Source organism: Onychostoma macrolepis, chromosome 07, assembly GCF_012432095.1.
Source record: "Onychostoma macrolepis isolate SWU-2019 chromosome 07, ASM1243209v1, whole genome shotgun sequence".
Lineage (NCBI taxonomy): Eukaryota > Metazoa > Chordata > Actinopteri > Cypriniformes > Cyprinidae > Onychostoma > Onychostoma macrolepis.
Window position 1 is genome coordinate 30,502,462 of NC_081161.1, and position 19,611 is coordinate 30,522,072.

The 19,611-nt window shown below is 38.3% G+C and overlaps 1 protein-coding gene across 9 annotated transcripts in view; it reads right to left on the reverse strand.

Annotated features, from left to right (window-relative positions):
- tjp1a (tight junction protein 1a) overlaps positions 1–16,077 on the reverse strand; it is a 129,323-nt gene extending 113,246 nt beyond the window's left edge. For 3 of the 9 annotated variants that reach the window (XM_058782080.1, XM_058782077.1, XM_058782073.1), the window contains exons 1-2: positions 15,660–16,075; positions 5,233–5,389 (exon numbers count right to left, since the gene is read on the reverse strand). In XM_058782080.1, coding sequence (XP_058638063.1) covers positions 5,233–5,389; positions 15,660–15,754 — 252 coding nt within the window. In that variant the 5' untranslated portion in view covers positions 15,755–16,075. Of the gene's footprint in view, positions 1–5,232; positions 5,390–15,659 lie in introns of all 9 variants that reach the window. The other 6 variants (XM_058782072.1, XM_058782074.1, XM_058782078.1 and 3 more) reach the window with 4 other exon arrangements.
- Between the last annotated feature and the right edge of the window lie 3,534 nt (positions 16,078–19,611).

Sequence of the window (19,611 nt, forward strand, 5' to 3'; positions counted from 1 at the left end):
ATTGATTTGTATTCACGCCTGGAAAATAAAATCCTATTTCGTCAGTAACTCTATTTCCACACTCATTCATTCTCAGCATGTGTACCATATGCTGCATAATGTATAAGATGATTCAGGGATGTAATGATCATAATAACACAGCTTCCTCTTTCAGTGATTGATCTTTATCAACCAAATAAATACTCCCAGCTAGGCACGTGTGACATATTCCCCATTCCATCATTAGCTTTATGATCGGTCATCTGTAGCTTGGATTAGAGGCCAGACAGGCTTTAAATTTCCCTGGCCATCAGCCCCATCTACATCCTTCACATCAATAATGAATTAACTTATGTGAACTGCAGTGAGACCATTTCTAAATTTAGCTACTATACAGTCTCCTCACATACGGGCCGCCATCAGGCTGTCACTGTAGGGTTGCCCCTCTATCAAAATACTCATACACCTGTACAAATACACACACAGCCAAATACGGACACACTCTCTCTTGGTCGATGTTGCAATTACATGTCAACAGGGAAAAATTGCTCCAACAAAGGCAGTGGCAGTTGCCGAAGCTCTGGGGAGGAGAGGTTAATTACTCCACAAATGGCTAAAGCAAATGACTAAAGACTACATCAAGCACCTAGGCAGCCCTAAGAGAATAGAAAGAGTGGCCATCTGTATAAAAGCAATCATATGTACAGGTGTTGGTACGCCCTATTTAGGGGGGCTGCAGTCACCCGTCTTTAATCTTAGACCCTTTAATATCTTAAAAATCTGTGGTTTGTGTGGTCTCTTTTCATGTGTACTAAAAGCAGCAGCTACAGTAAGCCATCTGAGGTCAATTCACTCTGAATCCTCTCTTTACCAGTCATAAAAATGTTAAAGTTCATTACATTAAAGGTGGGGTAAGCAATTTCTGGTAGCCAATGTTAACATTTGAAATCACCAAAACAAATTACGCCCCTACCCCAAAAGGGTCTCGCCTCTATTTTGATAGCTCCGCCCCCCACACATACGTACGCATCCCAGGCAACGATTAGTTCTGTGAAACAAAGCAAAACTCATAATCACTGATGCTGTCTACACTGGATGCTGCGCCGCGACACGACAAATCCCCGACAGTAAACTATTGCCACGTTCTATTTATAACATATTGACACAAACGGTCGCTTTGTCGCATCCGGTGTAGACACGGTGTAAGCCTTCTTTTGTTCCGCAGACGTTTTCCTCTTTTGTTTTTTATCCACCATCTCTAACTTTCTGTCGTCGATCATGAGTAGACACGCCCCTTACTGCTGATTGGCTACAAGTTTGTTTTGGTACTCAGCCCTGACTCGTTTTCTAAAGCGTTTTTGAATAAAATGCCCCACCTTTAAGTATTATCTTTAGGCATGTGCTGCTGCGCCACACACAGCTGTTATAAATATCTCTCATCCGAACATTCTCCGTTTCAATGAAATCACAAAATGAAATGCAACCAAATACACCATTACTGATACATTGCTTCCTTACAATTTATGAATTGGAATTTCAATTGAATTGAAGCTAAACTGGAAAATTCGAATTCGAATTGGAATGAAAGAAAGTGGAATTTACTGAAATTCAACACAGCTAATGCATTCTCTGTTCTTTACACTGTAGAGAATTCTTTTGCTTCAAAATAAAAAAATAAAATAAATAATTGTGACTTTTTCTCTCACAATTCTGACTATTTTCTTGCAATTCTGAGTTTATCTCAAAATTCTGAGAAAAGTCAAACTTGTGAGATTTTGTTTTATTTAATTTTTTTATTATTTTATTCCTTGGTGCAAACAAGCCTAACACAATTCTCTAAATTTTTCTCACTACTGTGAGATTCCAAGTTTATCTGTCTATCTATCTATCTAGACAACTATCTTATCTATTTACTTGGACATCTATCTAGACACCTATCTTTGGCAGGCCAACATTTTAAGTTTGTCTTAAAAACGTTGCTTTTCTAGTTAAAAAATACATTCATACGAATTGTACTTCCTTACATTCAAATTCAAACAGCAAATCTGCATTCAAAATTAGAAACTGAAAAGACACACTATTATATAAGACACAATTTATATTATATAATATAAATATGTATTAACCATTCACAATGCTAGATGTTAAACATGATTAACTCTAAACTGACTTACTTTATCTTTTCATTTATTTAGATGAATTTTATTTATGTTGTTTTTTATGTTGTTGTTGTTGTTATATATATGTTAATGCTTTGGCAACATTGTGTTACACAGTCATGCTAATAAAGCTGAATTGAATTGAATTGAAAATTGACACTCAATTAAATTCTGAATGGAAAATCCTGCCTGGTACAGTGTTTGAGCTGGCGTGTGAATGTCTATATCTCTGTTGTAAGATAAAAAGACATTTTGAGCCATAAATGTGATTTAAAACTAACGTGTGTGTCACAGCTCTCTTAAAACACTATATTACAGTGCATTAGTCAGTGACACATTAGCATGACGTTGGATTTCCGAAACCGGCGGTATTGCTGCCAGAGAGACCTCCCCTTCCCCCACACGGCTCTCTTTTGTGAGTGCACATGAGATGACCAGGGCCAAAGAAGCGGCTTTCAGCTCACCGCAGATTCACGGGGATATCATGGTTTTTAGGGCTTGAATCAAGCGGCTTACCCGTTTAATTTGTGAGATTACTCCTCTAATTTCTCACTAAAATAAACCACTCAGCTCCGACATATGGAATGTTTTAAAGTTTTCTCCATGTGAAACCCCACTCAGATCGCATTAAACAATTGTGTTATGCTCTGGGTCACATGTACGACACTTTTACTGGCAGCTCATCTGTTAATGGTGTAGGATCTCGCACATCCACACGCACATGCAAATACAGCATGTTCACAAACACATACACGCTGGCATATGCCTCTGGTGCTTAATAGCACCACTCCTCCACATCTCTGACGTCAGCGAGTTTTTGCACATGCTCACGTGACTCACACTTTTGCTTTGCACATCACATGATCAAAAAGGTAATCTGATATCATCTGGCAGTGGGGAATATGAATGGGGACATGCCACCTACTGCGCTGCTGTCTGTCAGCCTACGCTTCGGGGCTAAAGCATGTTTAAGAAAATCTGTCCGATGCATTTTTCTCTGCTGCCTAATGAAATTTAAACAGCCTAATGTGACGCTCTGGGTCCTTGGGACTGTTAGTCTTGATGTCTGTAAACCCCACAGAATCATGATAGTGTCTCTTCTAGTAAAGGAAGATAAAGACAACAGCGAATGCACAAAAATCGACACCTAAATACATTTTACGTTATTTAGTACCACAATGCAGGGTTACAAATGAACTCCACTTCACTGAAGTGTTTATTGTTGTCTTGGATCAATAAGGTCTTAAGGTAAACAGACTAATCGTTACTGATTGCTAAGAACACGGTGATGGCCTTATGCTGAATAAAAACTGTTATCTATTCATGGGTTTTGATGAAACGTAGACCTGATGGACTAGCGCGAGATAGAGTCAGTGAGCTGTGGCCCGTTAATACTAGCGAGGTCAGTACGTTTATGTCCAGAAGCCATTTTCCCCACTGCTCCATTTAATTTGGACATGTAGCCGTAAATTATAGAACGATGCGGTGCTATGTTATGCTTTGAGTAAAAAATAGCTTGTTTTGATACAAGTGAACATCTCAAATTAAATAAAAAAGTAGACTCTTGTGTTAAGTAAATCTCTGGAGGGAAGAAGAAGAAGAAGAAAGAATTTCCATCTACATCTATATTTAACAGCACCTTGGGACACAGAGACAGTGAGTACACTGACAATGCAGTCATGATCAAACAGTTATTTTCAGGTTAAGATGGATTATTTTAAGATTACTTTAAAGAAACAGCTCGCCCAAAAATAAATGTTCTGTCATTATTTACTCACCCCAGTGTTGTTCCAAATCGAATGACTTTCTATTTTCCGCACACAAAAGGAGAAATATATATGAAACTGCCACTGAACTGAGGCTTTCAAACTTTAAAAAGGATGCAAAAGCATCATAAAAGAATTATAAAACGCACTACATTCAAAGTTTTCTGTACAAATCACATGACAGCTTTGTGTGAGGAATTCACTGAATTCTAAACTGAAATTCATTTCCCTCTTTAGGATGTTCAGTAGCATTGTCTGGTACGTTAAAAAAATGGTTTTGAATCAAATTATATAATGCATCAATTGACCCAGTTCACAAGTTGGATTATTTAGCTCTTAAATTCAATTTATTTACTCCATGATCTGTTCACAGCTGTTTACAGCTCACATGGAGGGGGCAATCAGCAAATAACAACTTAAATTTCAGTCAGTATGTCACAGATGTTATTGTATGTTAAGTTTTTTTAATCCCCCCAAAAACTTAAACAGTCTCAATTACAGAGCCGTTTTGATTTTCTGAGCGGGATGACCACCCTCAGCTAGTTGTGCGCTGTCCACCATTGTCTCCGCGATCAAGAAGCTGTAGTAACAACGTCTCGTAAGCAAGGTAGGAGTTTTGTAGTTAAATGTAAAAGTGAACATAAGAGTCTTCATTCTCTCCTGACATCAGAGCAACTGAGGACACAGTGGATTAGTTTTGTTTTTGATGGTAATGCGCCAAATACACAAAAAACAGAAGAGAGGGGTGGGGTGAGCAGCAGCTTATTAGCATTTAAAGAGCCATGCACCGAAACGGCTTGCTGTTATTGACAAGGTAGAAAGGTGTTGTTTAACACGACCATTGAGGAATTTTAACCAAAGTATGTTACAGACATTTCATGAAGACCCTAAAGAATCATACCAGCTTGTGGAAAATGGGCATCCAATGTCCCCTTTGAGTTTAAAGGCCTCAGTTCCACTCTTTCTAAATGCCTTTTAGATTTGGAATGACATAGGAACGAGTAAATGATTGCAAAATGTTGATTTTTGGTGTCACTTTGCCACAATTTAAAGGAAATGCAGTGTTATGTCAAGACAGATTTGACACTGGTGACACTGGCGTGCAGCAAAGGATGCATTTGATCTGCATCACAGTGTCAGGATTACATAAACACACCAGAAAATCAAAAAACCACAGCTGTGATAGAGACATTCATATAGAGGCAACTGTAACTCATTTCTTCGCAATACAGTCAAGCTAAGCTGATGACTCAAGAAGTGTTCTCACGCTGCCTGTGAAAAACAAGTGACTGAATGACATCATCTCTGCATGCACTGTATCGACTCACATTGCAGTCCAGTAGATCTATACTGTCCAGGCTCTTGCTTCTGTGGATGCGGCCCTTGATCCTGCGCAGTGATGGTTTGCCCTGACTCGCAGCCGCAGCAGGTGGCGTCGCAGCAGAGGCAGCAGAGGCAGCGGGGGCATCTGAATCAGGTGGCACCCTGCATTGGAGAGACATTAGCACATAATCATACAGCATGCTGGGATCCTTAATGTCCAGTCAGACCAGATGCTACCTTCATTTACACGCTTTTATCCAAAGCGTCTTAGACTGTTCAAAAGTTTAGGGTATGTTGTTTTTAAAGAAATTTTTAATATTTTGAATTCTGTAAGGATGCATTCAAAACTGACAGTAAAGAAATGAATAATGTTACAAAAGATTTCTATTTTATATAAATGCCGTTCTTTGAAACGTTCAAATTATTAAAAAAGAAAAATCCGGCCAAAAATATATCACAATTTCCACCAAAACCTTAAGCAGCACAATGTTTTTCAACATTTCAGCCGTTTCTTCAAATCAGCATATTAGAATGATTTCTGAATTATCAAGTGACACTGAAGTAATGGCTGCTGAAAATTCAGCTTAGTCATCACATGAATACATTACACTATAAAACCCTAAAAATAGAAAACTGTACTTTTAAATTGCAATAATATACCATAATATTACTGTTTTTACTGTTTTTTTATGATTACATAAATGCAGCCTTGATGTGCATAAGAGACATTATTAAAATATATTAAAAACATCTTTCAAACAGCAAATTTTTTAGCAGAATGTATGTTTTATCAGTTCATACATCCCCGGGGAATCTAACCCAGGACTAATTTTTGAGCTACTGCAAGGAACACCTACCTATATTAATTACAAGTTAAATAGTATAAAGTTAGTTTAAAGGGATAGTTCACCCAAAAATGAAAATTCTGTCATCATTTACTCACCCTAAAGTAGTTCCAAACCTGTATGAATGTCTTTGTTCTGCTGAACACAATATTCTGAAGAATGTGGGAAACAGAGCAGTTCTGGGGCACCATTGACCATAGTATTTTTTTCCTACTATGGAAGTCAATGGTGCCCCAAAACAGCCTGGTTACAAACTTTCTTCAAAATATCTTCCTTTGTGTTCGGCAGAACAAAGAAATTCATACAGGTTTGGAACTACTTGAGGGTGAGTAAATGATGACAGAATTTTCATTTTTGGGTGAACTATCCCTTTAAGGCAAGCACTATTATATTCATAAGATTTCACAGGGTAAATTAGGGACATCTTCTACAATTTACTTGATGGAGCAAGAAATACACACATCAGAGTTTAGGTGTCATCACTCGTCCCTGATTACCCTAATCCAACTAAAATCCAAGCTTATCATAAAAGGGTCTTACGTAACTCTACACTCACCACTAGGATAGACAGACTGTTTTTTTGTTAAGATTAGACTTTGTATAATGTGCCTGCATCAAAGATTTGAGAAACGTTTCTCTCACTTACACCCATATGGATCTCTCTTCTCTCACAGGAGGTGTCTGCTAGCATGAATTAGTGCAAGGAGCAATTAAACCCTCGGGATATATTGGCCATGATAGCTTTAATGCCCTCATAAAAATTCCTGTCTCCATAATTAGAGGTGCTTTCTAAGGCAAGCATCACTGTTACCATTGCTCACATTTACGGTAAGAGATTTAAACAACCCCTAACCCTAAGTAATTCATTTTGGGGCGTGAAAGCATTCAGCATGGTTTGTACTCAGGAGATGAGCGAGACCCCAAATCATGCACGAGGAGGAGTATGCCATTACAGAGACTGAGAGTACTAATTCTCTCTCCCACCTTTTCTCTGTTTGGGCCAAAATCCATAGGGCTACTGTAAGCAAGTGATCCCTATGGAAACGCCAGAGAGGTCCTGTCACTGGGTGTGGCCTTTACGAGTGAGTATCACCTTCCAGTTTGATTTTCCTGCTGCTGTCTCTTGTCAAACTGAAGAGACAAGAGAGTCTGAAGTGCACACCCACAGTGAGAACAGCAGAATCCCATTACGGAATCCTTAAAACCGAATAAGCTCAGAGTAAATCACTGAAGATCCATCTTGTACAGGAGTCTATAGGTACCTTGCAGTAAAATAAAAACACATATTTGCCTGAATCTATATAATTGACTGATATCATAACTGAGATTCAAATAAATAATTAAACAAACTAATAAAATTTAAATTAAATCAGATTTATGGGTAGCAGATTGACCAGCTTTCCACTATTTAATGACACACTGAGTAAATTAAATGTTAAAAAATAAAAACCACAAAAAAAACTTACTTGCTTTTCAGAAGATACACAGAATAAAAAACTAAATAAATAAAATAAAAATAACCCTTGGTCCTGACAGAATCTTTTTAACACACATGACATATCACAGCAGTACAATATTACGTTTTATATATATTGCATATTTTTGTTCACTTGTTTACACAGACAGTGCAAAAAAAAAAAAAAAAAAAATTCTCCCTAAACAGCATGTAAAAATAATATAAAATGTGTTTGGTGACTGAACATGTGGGTCAGAACTTCTATTCTATTCTCCACAGAAAAAAGCTAAACCCAAGACTAAACCTGACCAAATAGGCCACTCCAATTGTGAATTTTCCGGATCCATCTTCTCCATAGCCAGTTTCTGTTCCCAAAGGGCAGACAGGCTGAGTGACAGTGGCCCTTCTGTCCACTTCCTCTCATTTTTACATGGTGGTCAGGCTGATACACGTGCTCTTTCGCTCCCTGGCAGAACACACTCAACAATTCATTCCCCAAACCGGAGAGCAGTCTGGCCAAAGTGAGAGCCTTGGATCCCATTTGCTGCTGTGAATCCCTCTGATTGGCAGGCAGAGCACCAGAGCTGGGCTTCTCTCCTGTGACCTCCACACTGCCCACGATCTCTAGAGGATTTGCACTAAACCCAAGAGCACTGCATTCAATCTGGACCGGCTTCTGTTGCCACCAAGCTCACTCTCTCCCTTTTCTCATCTCTCTCTCTCTCTCACACACACACACACACACTGTCTGTTATTCTGGGGACTCATTCACACACTGTACTGAGCAGAAGCTTAAACCCTCTGCAGTACAAGAGTGGAAGAATTTAACTAAACTCATAATGTATTCACATAACACAAGCATTTAGAAAACCAATCTAACAATTACCTCAAATATTTCTCTAATATTTTAACATATAAATGTTAAATCATTTATTTTAGACATAAAACTAATCATTTAATTTTGGAAATATGTCTAAATATCATGCTTGGGGGTCCCTGGCATAAATAAAAAATAATTGAAATGCCCTGGCTTTTTAAAAACTCGGAATAACATGGAAAAGAAACCTTTTATTGCTTGTTGCTTTATCATATCTGGTTAAGACTAGGTGTAAAGTAAAACAAGGCCAGAGAGCAGGTCCCCAAACAGGAGCAGAGATGGGTACAGTAAAATAGGGCACAGTAAAATGCTGATCATTTATCACACTCTTTGAGGCTCTAGTATTATTGTGCAAAGTGAAAAATGTCTAAGCTGCAGCTAATTTTAGGCCAGGAAAATATTACATGCTGAAGTGTCCTTTCCTTGGCCCTTAAGAGTAATGCACTAAAATATTAAGCAGTCTGCCCTGTTTATCCACCCCTCTCAACTTCACAACAAACAAGAGCATTTCCTTCAAAAGGAAGAACACTCCTCACGACTCCTCTAAGAGGTGAGCTTCATGAATGTTACATGAAGTCTTGCCTAGAAATAGCAATTCTTCCAGCTCAGTGTGAGTGTTTTAAGAGGTCACTGGCACTGGGAGATCCTGCAAGCACTGATTACTGTACCGCACACACACACATTACACATTTAACCAATCATTTAACTGAAGTGTTAATTTTATACATTATTATTATTAGATATAAAATAATATAATAAATAATACATGAATTTATCAAATTAACCTTTCAATTAAATAATTTGTTAAATTTATATTATAAAAATATATTATTAAATACTATATTAATGCATTTAGTACTATATTTATACTATACTATATATACTTTGTATTATATATATTTAATATCATATATAAAAGTAAATAATCTTTTCTATTTTAAATACGTAATAATATATGAATTTATCTATAAACTTCTAAACAGACCATGGTGTTTTGTTACTGACTGAATCCACGTTTTGAAAAAAAAAAAAAAATGTACACCAATGATTCAGTGACCAATTCAAATAGACAGTCACTTGCTTTGCTTCTGAATGAATCAACCATTTGAACCAATCAGTTGAATGAATGACTGAATGACTCACTCATTAAGAAAGTGACTTGCTGCCACCTACTGGTGGGGTTTTTAGTTTCATAAAGCATCATTTCATTTTTCTTAAAAACATTTATCTCATAGCATAATTCATGTAATTCTATTTGCGTAAATGCATTCATGCCATCTCAGAACAGTCAATGTACGTATACCCAAATAAATGCTCCGTTTTCTAATCTCTATTCTACTTTTTTTGTAATGTCTATTCAGTTTCATGTCTATTCACAGACTTTTCCTGATCCCATCTCCATCTCTCTCTCTCTCCCACTTCACTTCCTGACCACCTACTGTCCTATCTAAATAAAGGCATAAAACGCCAAAAATAAATCTTAAAAAAAACCAAACAAAACAAAATAGCTCACTGCCAAAGATGTGTGATCACTCACGCCATGCTCGGCATGCTCTAACAGAGGTGATGTGCTCGTGTGAGAGTTCAGCGTAAACAGATAGCCCAGCAAGGCCATGCCGTATGACATTGCATGGTCGGAGGAGCAGAGACCTTGTGCCGATGTAGATCCATTACTCAGTTCAGTGATTGTGACACTACCTTGTTATGAAACATTCATTCAATAGGATGCCAAGGTGAGGGCAAGGAGCTTTGATGTATTCATATCAGTGATGTACACAGCACCTGATATGAGCGAAAATAAGACAGCGCTCGGGTGTGTGCTGATTGCAAGCTGGGATAGTTTTAAGGCTAAACTGCATGACTAAGAGAAGAAAGGGTCCTGAGGACACTACCAGTCATCAAATCTTTCTCAGATGAAAGTGGACAAGTGAGACTCACTCTGAGGGATGCGCTTTGACGAAGACCAGTTTCAGGTCCAAACTGCATTATGTACAAAGAGCACTGATAAAAAATGTTCTCTACAAATCCATACGCAAATTATCATTAAATTACAGAGCCCCCATCACTTTTTAAGTCTCCATGGGGGTCTGGTTTAAAGACCTGTTACTGACTGATTTTTTACGCAATGACCCTGCATTCAAGCTCAGTAACAAGGTGTTTCCAAACAGTCTCAAGTGACTTTATGCTCTATAGCCATTCCTGGCACGAAGAGCTGGAAGCTTTCTGCAGAGCAATCAAGTGCAACTTACCAAAGACATCAAGGGTCAAACTAAATCTGCAAATGCATCCAAATTCTTAAAACTCGACACCTCAGTCTTTGGTGAATCTCCTTTAATGACTTCAGGAGAAGCAACTCAAGTGGAGGAATCATCTGGGAACTTCTGTACAGAGTTCATGATGTAAACACAGAAGCAGAGATACAGACGCAACACAAGGCTTTAGTCTAAGTAGCCCTTCTGTAATGATTCCTCCTCTTCACCCGTCGTTCAGAGGTTAATCTGCAACACTGATCCCTGAATACCATTAACACTGCACAGGCTCCTTTGACCTGGACTAACAGGATATGATGTCTTTCAGCCTTCTTTGTCTTTCCCTCTGCTTTCCTAAGATGACTGTGTAATCATGAAAACTAGATTAATACCACCAAAGAGTTTAGAAAGTCACGAGATGACAAAGCAAGGAATGCTGCAAGTATAAAACTTTAAGCATGAGAAAATCTGTGTGTTTGTGTTGGTGGTCACACTGATGGGATAACTGTAAATAATCTTAGCAGTGGACCTTTGACATGAGATGACCAGGAGCAGAACAGGAAGCGACATGCTGATTAGGTGGGCCAGACAGCTTCGACAGATGGAGAGGGAGATTAGGGATATAGACGTGTATCAAACATGACAGTACAACGGTCACAGGCCCATGCTTAGTGTCTCCCACTGTTCACCCGTCCTGACTGCAAGAGCAGTACACAAACACGACCTGGCACCCGCACCTAGAGCAAAACACAGGTCTAGCCACAAATTCTTATTAAACCAAGAAGGAAAAACACCTCTGATCTGGAGAATATGTTTTAAATGCTGCCAGATTTTAAAAACTTGCCATATAATTTTATTCAAAATCAACTTATAGTATGTTGAAGGTATATTTTTTGTCTCTGGGAATCAAACCTATGCATAATAGAATATTTAAAGGATTCAATACGTCACGTTTCAAAAGTTTGGGATCTGTAAGATTTGTTGTCGTTTTGAAAGAAATGAATACATTTATTCAGCAAGGATGCATTAAATTAATCAAAAGTGACAGTACTTAAATGCTGTTGTTTTAAACTTAGAACTCTGAAAAAAAGTATCATGGTTTCCACAAAAACACTAAACAGCACAACTTTTTTAAGCACTGATTAAAAGAAAAGTTTCTTGAGCACTAAATCAGCATATCAGAATGATTTCTGAAGGATCATGTGATACTGAAGACTGGAGTAATGACTGCTGAAAATTCAGCTTTGCCATCACAAGAATAAATTAGTTTAAATATTTTAAATTAGAAAACAGTTATTTTAAATTCCAGTAATATTTCACAATATTACCGTATTTTTAAAAATAAGAGCCGCCTTAATGAACGTAAGAGAGACTTGCATACATGCTAGACACAATATTTTAGTCCGACTTCACAAGATTCAGGTAAAATGAAAAGGTAGATTATTACATTAGTCTGACTAAAATCAAATTTCAAAGTTCATGTAAATCTACTTAGTTTCTGTGGAACATCTTGCATGATAGAGTCCCGTAGAAGAGTGTTATAGAAACAGGACACTTTCTGCTGTTATGACTAAGCATTGTGTCACACCCTCAGGTAGCAGCTTCAGCTTGGTGACCAACTGCATGTTGTTTTTGTCCTGCAGGTCAATATGGTGAGTACTATGAGTCAGCCCGACTGAAAGCAGATCTGACTCAAGGATCAGAGGGGTCATACTTGTCCAGGCCAGCCCACAAGGAGCAAAAACTCTGAGGCCTTATGTTATCATCCCTCCCTGTGGGCAGGTTTTTTAAAGGAGTCATGACTAAGAAGTTAAGGTACAGGTTTAAAAGTCATAAAGTGGGACACTTTTAGAGGACAGCGTTGTGCTGTAGACCTTAACAGATTAAAATCCTAACTATAATCAAATGGCTAATAGAGAGAAAAATTGTGTTGCATTAGTTAACCCAAAAATAAATATAGACCGTGGTCAGGTTAAATGCTATATTGAATTTTATGCGGATGAAAATAAGGATGTAAAGGATTTACAGTCTTCACAATATCACACACTTCATAAAAGTCCTAGATAATATCATTTTCACAACTCTCAACTTTCATCAGCTGAGCATTTGGTATACTGTTAAACAACAGTACAATCCATTGAACATACTGTACTTCTATTCCTCACAGCTTCGTTTTCATTCCTGTCCAAAAGTAATTAATATGGCGCTAATGTCTAGTGTGTATATTTTCATTTTTGGGGGAGATATTCCTTTAACAAAATGATCATAACAACTGGGCACTTTATGTTTAACTTCATTTAATGCTTTTGTAAACAAAGTTTGTTTTAATCACTCTCTTCATCCAATTCCCCATCTCTACATTTCCCGCTCTTTTTTCCTGCTTTACCCAAGATTAATCCCAAATGTGATTACAGTGGCCACTAAACCAACTTACCGCCAACTTTAAGCAGAATCCCCCCCTTCAACCCCTCAAACACATAACCCTCCTTAAAAGACGTTCCACACGAGGAGGCTGTGGGGTGGCAGAGGAGCAAGAGCCGTAAGGCAGGGATGAGGCAGTAAACCCAGGGTAATCTGTCCCCCACAGTGCCATAAAGCATCTGAAAGGAGATTACAATCTCACGGCAGAGTGGAAAACGTGCGTGTCAAAAACAAACAGAGAAACACAGCTATTTTACCCTGACCACACATCTCTTAGTCAACGACAATGTTGAGGACATGGAGATCAATCAGTGTCAATCAGTGCTGAGATTTCCTCTCTGGTGCCTACTGGAGTAACTGAAGCTCACTGTTGTCAGTTTTGACACTCTGAATCTCTTTTTAAGTGTTTACACACTTTAAAAGTTGTATTTCAGTCTGATACAATCAATAAAATGTACTCTACTGTCCATTTTAGGTTTTTGTGATATCAGACTAACAGACCTCATATAATGTGATTGTAGCTCGCCTTCATCCAGCATACACGTTAAAAATTATTTTTCGAACTTGTAAATGAAATACAGAATTTCAGTCTTTCATGTTAAATTCAATGTGTTACTTGCCATTTCTTTGTAATTATTAGTGAAATATACTAGCAATTTCTGAATTTTCAATGTATGTGTGAATCGGACTGCAATATTTCACCACATTGCATACTTGCTTCAAAAGACAAGTGACACATGACATATCTCTTAATTATACTGTTTGACTGAGTGTCCAAGAGGAAAACATACTTTTGTCTAGAGCTACATTCATTGTTTAATATAAAAGGGGCTCGGGTTCAGACTGTGACATTTTGTTCCTTGGGCGATAAAGTCTTGCTTTTGAGCTTCAAGTGACTTGAGGACCAGTAGATGATGGCTGAATCAAATTTAGAAATGCAGATCGGTGATTTCTTGCTTTGGTTTTTCTTTTTGTAACTACAATAATCATGTAATTATTAAAGACAAAAATATATTTTCTGGAAGTTGCAATTAAAATTCACTCTGCTCAACACTCAGTTTGGGGGGTGTGATGCTTCTGGGTGAGTTCATGCATCATTAAGCAGGTGGAAGAACAATGGCTTGCAGGAGGCAACAGACAGACATCTGGGAGGGTGCAATACAACGGTTGCCTCCACTGTCAACACATTCGGTTGCCGCGCTCACGGTATGAACAGGAACCAGCAGAGAGCCAATAACTGCAGGCTAGCTGGTTGGATGGATGCCTCCATCACGACAATAATGTAACGTAATTCTGATGAAAAACCCACCCCCCTTATCAATGCACGTGACTGCTGTGCTGATGGGGAGGTGGTGGTGCCAACACACGGCACACCCTTGTGAATCTTTTGAGGAGACCACAAGTGATAAGATAAAAGTGCTTAAAATGTATATATTATATACAAATCAATTTATTTATTTAAAATATTTTAATCTCTGGAACACTATAATAAAACTGATTAAATACATTAAGGGCAGCATGAAAGAAATGCATTTGTATCCCAAATGGAGGCTTTTTATAACTAGGCTATTATCATCTTCTCCAGACTCACCTCACTTCCTCAAACATTCATCAATGGAATTCATTTGCTCATTGCATTCCATAACAGATTAAATTTTAGCACCATTAAAATACTAAATGATAATGTGGGTTTGCAAAACATACAACGCATGGTTGAGTCTGAATTCTGAGGAGCAGATGTGAGCAATCACAATCCACTGGTTTGGGTGTCAGCAGGTGTTCGGACGGAACAGAAATGTTCTGATTGATCTTTGAAAATAATAAGCAAGTACAATTTAAAATAAGTAAAAGAAAATGCAAAACTAGAGAGGTCTGTATTATTAACTTCACACTAACCAGCTTCAACCTCCACTCAACCAGCACACACAAATATCATTAAGATAACGAAACACATGCCGCTGTAAAATCAGAGGATGTGGATAATTTTGCTTTTTCATTTGGAAGAATGTTGCAAATGCACTGAGAGGTAATTGTTAAATGGATTTGAGTGGCTGCACCCATGTGATTAATAAGCTGTCTGAGTGCATTCAGTGTGAAGGCACAGGAGAATGAAAATTAAAAGTCAAATGCAAATGCAAAATATGATTACAAAAAATATTAAATTAATTTGTGTAATGGTTTATTATCGGCTCAACAACATTATTTCTTGGTCCATATGATAGCTTTCATCATACCAGGGAAGGACCAATTCAGTCAATCACTAGTGGATGAAGAGAGAGAGTTACAGCACAACAACATATCAAAGAGACAAAAATAAAAACATTCAAACAAAAACAAAAAATCAGACATGACAGATGAAAAATGTGGGTTCAAGAGAAGAGCAAAAACTCAAACAAAAGTAAGCATAACAGCTCTAATTGTGCTGTCCAGGACTAAAATGCAACAGTTTCTCCATCTATTCCTCTGTCCATCTCTTTTTTCTTCCCTTTTTGTGTTTGACAAAACCTCGGCGCACGTCACACTTCACTCTCCTCCCATTCCACACTCACTCGCTCACTTCTCAAACTGTTCGGTTTCTACTCACCACAGCTGTCTCTTCGGAGGGATGCAGTCGTCTTTGTTGGAGGCTGTCACTCCCATGGCCATCTGCATCACTGTTATGTATTTCTGGTACTTCATATTGTCCACCACTACCACCACGAAACCAACATAGGTGATCTTGTGCGTCTATTCCCTGGCATCCGCCTGCACCGGGTCCGCCTCGGTCACTTTCAGAGCGCCATTTCCAGTGCTGAGGGACTGACAAGGAAAACACTCCTCAAGAAGCGCGACAAAAGGTACCATGCCGCTAGGACCCATGTCTGTTGTGACTCTGTAATCTCATTAGTGCTCTGAATAGCCAGCTAATCCATTCAGTGTTGGTCAGGAGCGGCACATTGTTTCTGCGTGCTCCTCGCGAAGCACTTTCTGTTCTGAAAACAATCAGAGAGAAACTCTGACAGAAGCCAGCGGCAAGTGACAGCGGCTGAGCGTTTGTGTGTGAGGTAGGAGAGAGGAAAAGTGTGCATGTATATACGCGCAAAAAAGAGAGAGACAAGGGAGAGGGAGGGAGAAAGAGAGACACGCACATGCTCGGGAAGAGCAAGAGTGGGGGTGAGAAGCAAAGAGCGAGAGAGACAGACAGCGAGAGAGCGTCTCTCAGATGGCACGGAAATAGATTTCAGAGTATCTAAACATAATGTCAGATGATTTACAAAACAACTCGGCTCATCCAGCTCACAAAAACATCTCAATGCAAATCACATCAAAATTGAGCATTCTGTGATTTGAGCTCTGTGACCGGTGTTTACTAATGGCAGAGGGGGATGGGAGACATGCAGGAATAGGAGCGAGGGAGATGTGAAGAAGGGGAGAGAAGGCACAATGAATTTTTTAATCCCGAACACATGCACATAACCATCAGTAAATGAATTGGATACACAGATTAAGTATTGCAATCAAACGCATAGGGATGCAACAACAGTGCTATTTTAATCTGTGTAAAGCATTATTCCATCCCAAGCAACAAACCTAAACAAGAGCCATTACAATGACTACCTGCTGACCTTCTTTCGGTCTCAATCTGCTTAAGTAACCCTCATCTGATACCGCAGGGGTCTAAAGGGCAGCCGTTGTTAGCCTGACTATTGGCTGCCTTAACCAAGTTAAAGTACTGGCTTAATTAGAAAGGGCACTTTGCCATTAGACAAAAGAACGTTATTAGTCATATGCTCTCAGGTAACCAGGACATACAATAGGATCAATTGTAACTGCCTTTGATTTCCTAATTAAGCAATGTTTTTGTCATTCAACAGACACTTTTTAACTTGTACCTGCGTTTGAGTGCTTTGTGTTGGATAGCAATCTCAGTAACCGTTATTCCTTCCAGGGTCCTCCCCACATGGGCCTGAAGGACGCCCAGATCCTTAACCTTTAGGCCTCTGAAGCACTAAATGAGATGGGGCACTTAAAAAGGCATGTGATTAAGAAATGGAAAGTGAATTGAGTGATTAGCGAGTCCATTGTAATTGTGTAGAGAGAGATTAATTGATTATTATAATGGACCTCTTGGGTGTGCGGAACAACTATTTGCTGTGGTGTCAAACAATAAAAGGACTCACAAGAAGTCAGTAATTGATCTTCTATGTGTTATAATATTGCAGGAAATACCCAACCACAAGCTATACGGAGTAAAATGAAATGCAACCAGGCAGTGGTTTGAGAGCGCACCAGCGCTTCGCTCCCACAGGAGAGCCCATTAACCTTTTAGGGTTAAGCATGACTAAGAGAGATGCACTTCAGTGAGGTCAAACACCAAGACACACACAGAAATATCACTGAGATTATGTGGAGCCTGAGAGTATCGCTATATGGGATTTTTTTGCAGTACTTTTATATCAACGAAAATAAGCGCACTAGTAACTTTGTCTCAATTCTCAACACATTTATTTTCTAATAGAGCTGAAAGTAATACGAGCACTTTACCTCCAGCAATTATGTGCATCTAAGCTATTGAACTGAGCCTCACTAATGAATCAAATCAAGTCATACTAAATATAGCAACTATAATACTGTATGAGTCATACTGAAAGAGGTGTACATCAGATACATATTTTAAAGGAAATAAGTTATTTAACAGGAATAATCTCTCTCTCCCCCTCCCCCTCTCAAACTTAAAGGGATAGTAATTTAAAACGTAGTGAATTGATGCATTTTTGTAAGAAAAATATATATATTAAAAACTTTATAAACTGCAATCTCTTGCTTCTGCTCCCTGTCACATGTGCATTCACAATAGAACGTCATTCCAGGCAGGTGTCATAGGACGTCGGCATAGTGTGAGCTCTGGTGAGAAGTGATGAACATGGAAGCACAGAAGAGAGAGCAAAACAAAACACCGGTCACGTATTAGAAGTACAAAATAAGGATTTGTAAAGAAAAATGTCAGAGGATTTCAATATAAGCCAAGAGGAGACTGGTTTTCCTTTGCTGTAAACAAAACTTCTCATGAGACTAGCATATTCTCATTGGAGCTTGCGCTACGTCCTACGTCATCCGCTGGAATGCCACTCTCTCAACAGTCAGCGGAAGCTAGAGGTTACAGTTTATAAAGTTTTAAATATGGATATTTTTCTTACAAAAATGTATAGAATTTCTTCAGGAGGCCTTTATAAACCCCCGGGAGCCATGTGGAGCACTTTCTTATGATGGATGGACACACTTTATTGGACTTCTTTTGCACTGCTGAATATCGACAGCCATTCACTGCCATTATAAAGCTTGAAAGAGCCAGGACATTTTTTAATATACCTCTGATTGTATTCGTATGAAAGAAGAAAGTCATATACACCTAGATGGCTTGAGGATGAGTAAATCATGGGGTAATTTTCATTATTGGCTGAACTATCCCTTTAAAGGGTTACTCCATCCCAAAATGAAAATTTTGTCATTAATCACTTACCCCCATGTAGTTCCAAACCCGTAAAAGCTTTGTTTGTCTTCGGAACACAATTTAATATATTTTAGAAGAAAACCGGGAGGTTTGTGACTATCCCACTGACTGCCAAACAATTACCACTGTCAAGGCCCAGAAAAAAATGAAAAGCATCGACAAAATAGTCCATCTGCCATCAGTGGTTGAATCTGAATTTAATGAAGAGACGAGAACACTTTTTCTGCGCAAAGAAAACAAAAACAATGACTTTAATTCAACAATCCATTTTGGCGAATATCCGCTGGACGCAAGCAGCGTACGCTGTTCTGTATCAGCCGCATACATGATACGCTGTTTTCGTTCAAATCAAAGCGTAAACAAACGTAGAGGACGTATCCGTGGGGTGCGGTGCGGCTGATACAGAACAGCGTACACTGCTTGCGTCCAGCGGATATTCGCCAAAATGGCGCTACGCTGAAGCAGAGGAGACGAATTGTTGAATTAAAGTCATTGTTTTTGTTTTCTTGTTAATTGTTTGGCAGTCAATGGGACAGTCACAAACCTCCCGGTTTTCATCCAAAATATCTTAAATTGTGTTCCGAAGACGAACGAAGCTTTTATGGGTTTGGAACGACATGGGGGTAAATTGATTAATGACAAAATTTTCATTTTGGGGTGGAGTAACCCTTTAATGAAAATCAGAAATGTTGCCATGGCAAATTAAATAATTTACAAAAAAATACAAAAACTGCTAAAACTAAAATAAAAATGAATTAAAGCTAAATAAAAGTATTTAAAAATGAAATAAAAAATGACAAGCATGACAAAATGACTAAAACTTAACATAAAATGTTCAGTTAATTCAAAATATCATACATACTATTATAATAATAATAATAATAATATAGAGAGATGCATAATCATTTTATATTTTACAATAAAAAAGGTTATAAAAGCATAGTGGGTAGTCAGAGGATAACTGTACAGAATATGAATTCAATGTCTTTGATGACATGTGACAGGAGAAACAAAACAAAAACAAGTGCATTAAAGGCATGTAGGA